At 36.1% G+C, this 3,492-nt stretch overlaps 1 protein-coding gene across 1 annotated transcript; it reads left to right on the plus strand.

Annotated features, from left to right (window-relative positions):
• Nucleotides 1-359: 359 nt before the first annotated feature.
• Nucleotides 360-2,852, plus strand: LOC120254316 (alpha-terpineol synthase, chloroplastic-like). The gene is made up of 6 exons (XM_039262437.1): nt 360-640; nt 742-1,012; nt 1,123-1,498; nt 1,582-1,939; nt 2,018-2,269; nt 2,351-2,852. The coding sequence occupies exons 1-6, from the start codon at nt 398-400 to the stop codon at nt 2,645-2,647; spliced, it is 1,797 nt and encodes a 598-aa protein (XP_039118371.1). The 5' UTR covers nt 360-397; the 3' UTR covers nt 2,648-2,852.
• The last annotated feature ends 640 nt before the right edge of the window (nt 2,853-3,492 follow it).

Consider the following 3,492-nt stretch of genomic DNA (forward strand, 5'->3'; position numbering starts at 1 on the left):
ATAAAAAAAAAATAAAAAAGTAGAGAGACCAATTAGAGTATTATACTTTTTTTATAAAAATAAATAAATTATAACTTAAATTAATAAAAGAAAACACTCGCTATCGAAAGTAAATCTTAAAGAAGTCGGTGTTGAACATCTGGCCATTTTCCATCAAATATATCTCTTTTTGTTTTCATCTAGTTGTAATCTTTTGCTTTTATAAAATATATGATTTTTTTATAAAAACTGCAAAATATATAATTTATTTATTTTAAAAAAATGCAAAATATCGAAATCACACTATTGCCCCAAGAACTGACCTCTCTCCCCCTTGATATATATCTATACTCATTGGTTCCAAGTCTATCCTCATTGGTTTCAAGCCTGGAACAAGTTAATCAACTAAAAGAGAAGAATGGCAAGCCATAATTACCTTCTTTCCTATTCTAACCATTATGCTCCAATGAGCATGATGATCAGAATACCATTCGCTGCTGTAAATAATGGCTCACTTGTTACTCGTAGAGCTGCCACCAATTGCTCGTTCACCACCGCCACTACCCCCTCGCCAGAGCCACCTTTAAGGCGGTCTGCTAATTACCAGCCGAACCAGTGGGATTACAACTCCATCACGTCACTAGACAGTGACTATGATCAAGTGATCATCACTGCTGAATAATAATTTCTTCTTATATGTTCTTGCATGCGTACGTGCATGATGCTATTGTTCTTGTAATAATTTATGTGAAATTTATACAGGTTAAGGCACTTACAACAATATTGTTTGCAAAGATGAAGGAGGAGGTGAGATCTTTAATCAAGCAAGAGAACGAGTTCGTAGCGCGGCTTGAGTTGATTGATGATATTGAACATCTTGGTTTGGAACATCACTTTGGAGAAGAGATAATGGATGTACTTACTTCCATATCTGCTAAGAGTGATCATAACTTAGTGGTCATGAAGGAAGACCTCCACGCCACGGCTCTGTTATTCAGATTGCTTAGGCAGCATGGTCTTCATGTCTCTCAAGGTATATATACACATTGAAAACAAGCTCCACATGCAGGTTGTTTTCTTAAATATATATATCTGTGGGTTGGTTAACTTGTTTTGGGTGATCATGTTTTCATGCATGCACAGATGTATTCAGTCATTTCAAAGATGAGAAAGGGAGTTTCAGAGTGTCTCTTCTTGAGAAGGATGTGCAGGGATTGTTGAGTTTATATGAAGCTTCATTTCTTGGTTTTAATGGAGAGGAAACACTAGAAGAGGCAAGGGATTTCACTACTAAACATCTTGTTAATCTTATCCCATGCATGCATCCACACATGAAGGAGAAAGTGCAACGCTCAATGGAACTTCCATTACATTGGAGGATGCGGAGGTTGGAGGCGAGATGGTATATTGACCAATATAAGACATCAGAGAACATGAATCCAGTTTTGCTTCAATTTGCCAAGCTTGATTTCAACCTGGTGCAGAGCACACACCATAAGGAACTGAAGAAAATGATAGAGTGAGTGTGACAATTATTCATTTTGTTTATATATCTTATAATTTATCTATAATTAACTTTGCTTTGTGTTTAATATTAATCAGGTGGTGGAAAAAATTGGGGCTTGGAGAGAGATTAAGCTTTGCAAGGGACAGGTTGGTGGAGTGTTTCTTTTGTGCGGTTGGAATTGTGTTTGGGCCACAACACGGGTTCTGTAGAGAAGAAATCACAAAAGTCATGGCTCTGATAACAACATTGGATGACGTTTATGACGTTTATGGATCATTGGATGAACTTCAGCTCTTCACTAAGGCAGTAGAAAGGTGGCAGTGTGATGGAAGTGAAGAGCTGCCAGAGTACATGAAGATATGCTATAATTCTCTCTACAACACTGCAGAGGAATTGGCTAATAAAATTCAGAAACTCGAGGGATGGGATTGTATGCCATATATTGGAAAAGCTGTAAGTCCTTAAATTCTTCTTCTAACAAAAGCAGAGAGCTAGTGATTGACTTGATTGTTTTTTTTCCTTGTACTACAGTGGGCAGATCTATTCAAAGCTTTCTTAAGAGAAGCAGAGTGGCATTACAGTGGTTATAAACCAAGGCTTGAAGAGTACCTTAACAACGGTTGGATATCAGTGTCAGGGCATGTTATATTGGTACATGTGTTCTTGTTATCAGATCGACGAGGAAAAACAAAGGAAGGATTGCAACACCTGATGAACTATCCAAATCTCATCAAGTCTTCCTCCATGATCTTTAGACTTGGCAATGATATAGCAACATCGGCGGTAAGCATGGGATGAACGAACTTAAAAGATTTCAACTTAATGCGCATGATAATTAACACATTTAATTCAATGAAATTGCAGGCAGAGTTAGCAAGAGGTGATACTCCAACATCCATGCACTGCTATATGAGCGAGTACAACACGACTGAAGACCAAGCACGTAGAGAAATATGGAATCTAATTAGTAAATCATGGAAAGATCTCAATGAAGGGCTTAGTGATTGCAGTCCACTATCACTGTTCTTTGGTAAGACGGCCATGAATCTTGCAAGGGTGATGCATTGTGTATATCAGCATGGTGATAGCCATGGGGCTCCAGATCAGGACAAGGAGAACCAAATCAAATCTCTCTTCTGCGAGCCTATGAAGCTCGAGTAACACATTTCCTTGTACGAACATAAGACACTTAATAATCATTTAATACTCTAGCTTTATATTAATAAGACAAATACATGAAGATAAATCAATAAGTGTATCTCTGTTTACTTTGTACCTCTTCACCTCCGGTGAGAAATGACTCTTCTCCTGTACCTCTGTTTTATCTTTGTACTATTGTTTTTTTAATAAATCTGTGATTTATCCATATTTTCTTAAAAAAAATGTATCTCTGTTTGTATGTCGTCACCCTCCGGTGCCTATGTCATCTCTTAGTTAATATTATCTCTTGCCTCTGGAAGTGTAATGTCTTTGTTTGTGTTCTCATTCCTTGTAATCATTTTTTTTTAAATTATTGTCATAGGTGGTAGTTATTTTTAAAAAATCACTTTTACAAGAAAAGTATGGTTACCAACAACTATTTGTGTGCTATGTCATGCCGTAAATGGATTAGCAAAACATTGGTTCTTTTTATGCCTCATGGTTGATCGCATAAGGAAATGTTTTACATGGATATTTAGTTTATCTAAGCCCCTTTGACTCTTTGAAGCAATGGTTGGATTTAGACGATTATTTTGAGAGAACATTGTAGACCGTGTTGGTAGGAGGCACTGTTGAAACCTACTGTTTTCTTCTTCTTTTTCTCGGCTTTTTGATGGTTTGTTGTCATCCTTATTTCTGCTTTTGTTTCCATTTTGATGAAGCCATTTTAGCTATTCTAATTTTTTTCATTGTTGTTTCAGATTCCACCACTGATCGATTGTTACATTTTTTTTTTTTTGTGTTTTTCTTGTCACCATTAGTCTTTTTAATGATTTATTTTAAATAAAAATAAAAATAAAAATTGT

The sequence above is a fragment of the Dioscorea cayenensis genome, unplaced genomic scaffold (assembly GCF_009730915.1).
Source record: "Dioscorea cayenensis subsp. rotundata cultivar TDr96_F1 unplaced genomic scaffold, TDr96_F1_v2_PseudoChromosome.rev07_lg8_w22 25.fasta BLBR01000417.1, whole genome shotgun sequence".
Lineage (NCBI taxonomy): Eukaryota > Viridiplantae > Streptophyta > Magnoliopsida > Dioscoreales > Dioscoreaceae > Dioscorea > Dioscorea cayenensis.

Bases quoted from the DNA above. Each gene is read 5' to 3' on its own strand.
- LOC120254316 (XM_039262437.1), top strand. From the start codon at position 398: ATGGCAAGCCATAATTACCTTCTTTCCTATTCTAACCATTATGCTCCA. The intron at 641-741 runs GTGATCATCACT...AAATTTATACAG, and splicing joins TAGACAGTGACTATGATCAA to GTTAAGGCACTTACAACAAT. The intron at 1,499-1,581 runs GTGAGTGTGACA...AATATTAATCAG, and splicing joins GAACTGAAGAAAATGATAGA to GTGGTGGAAAAAATTGGGGC.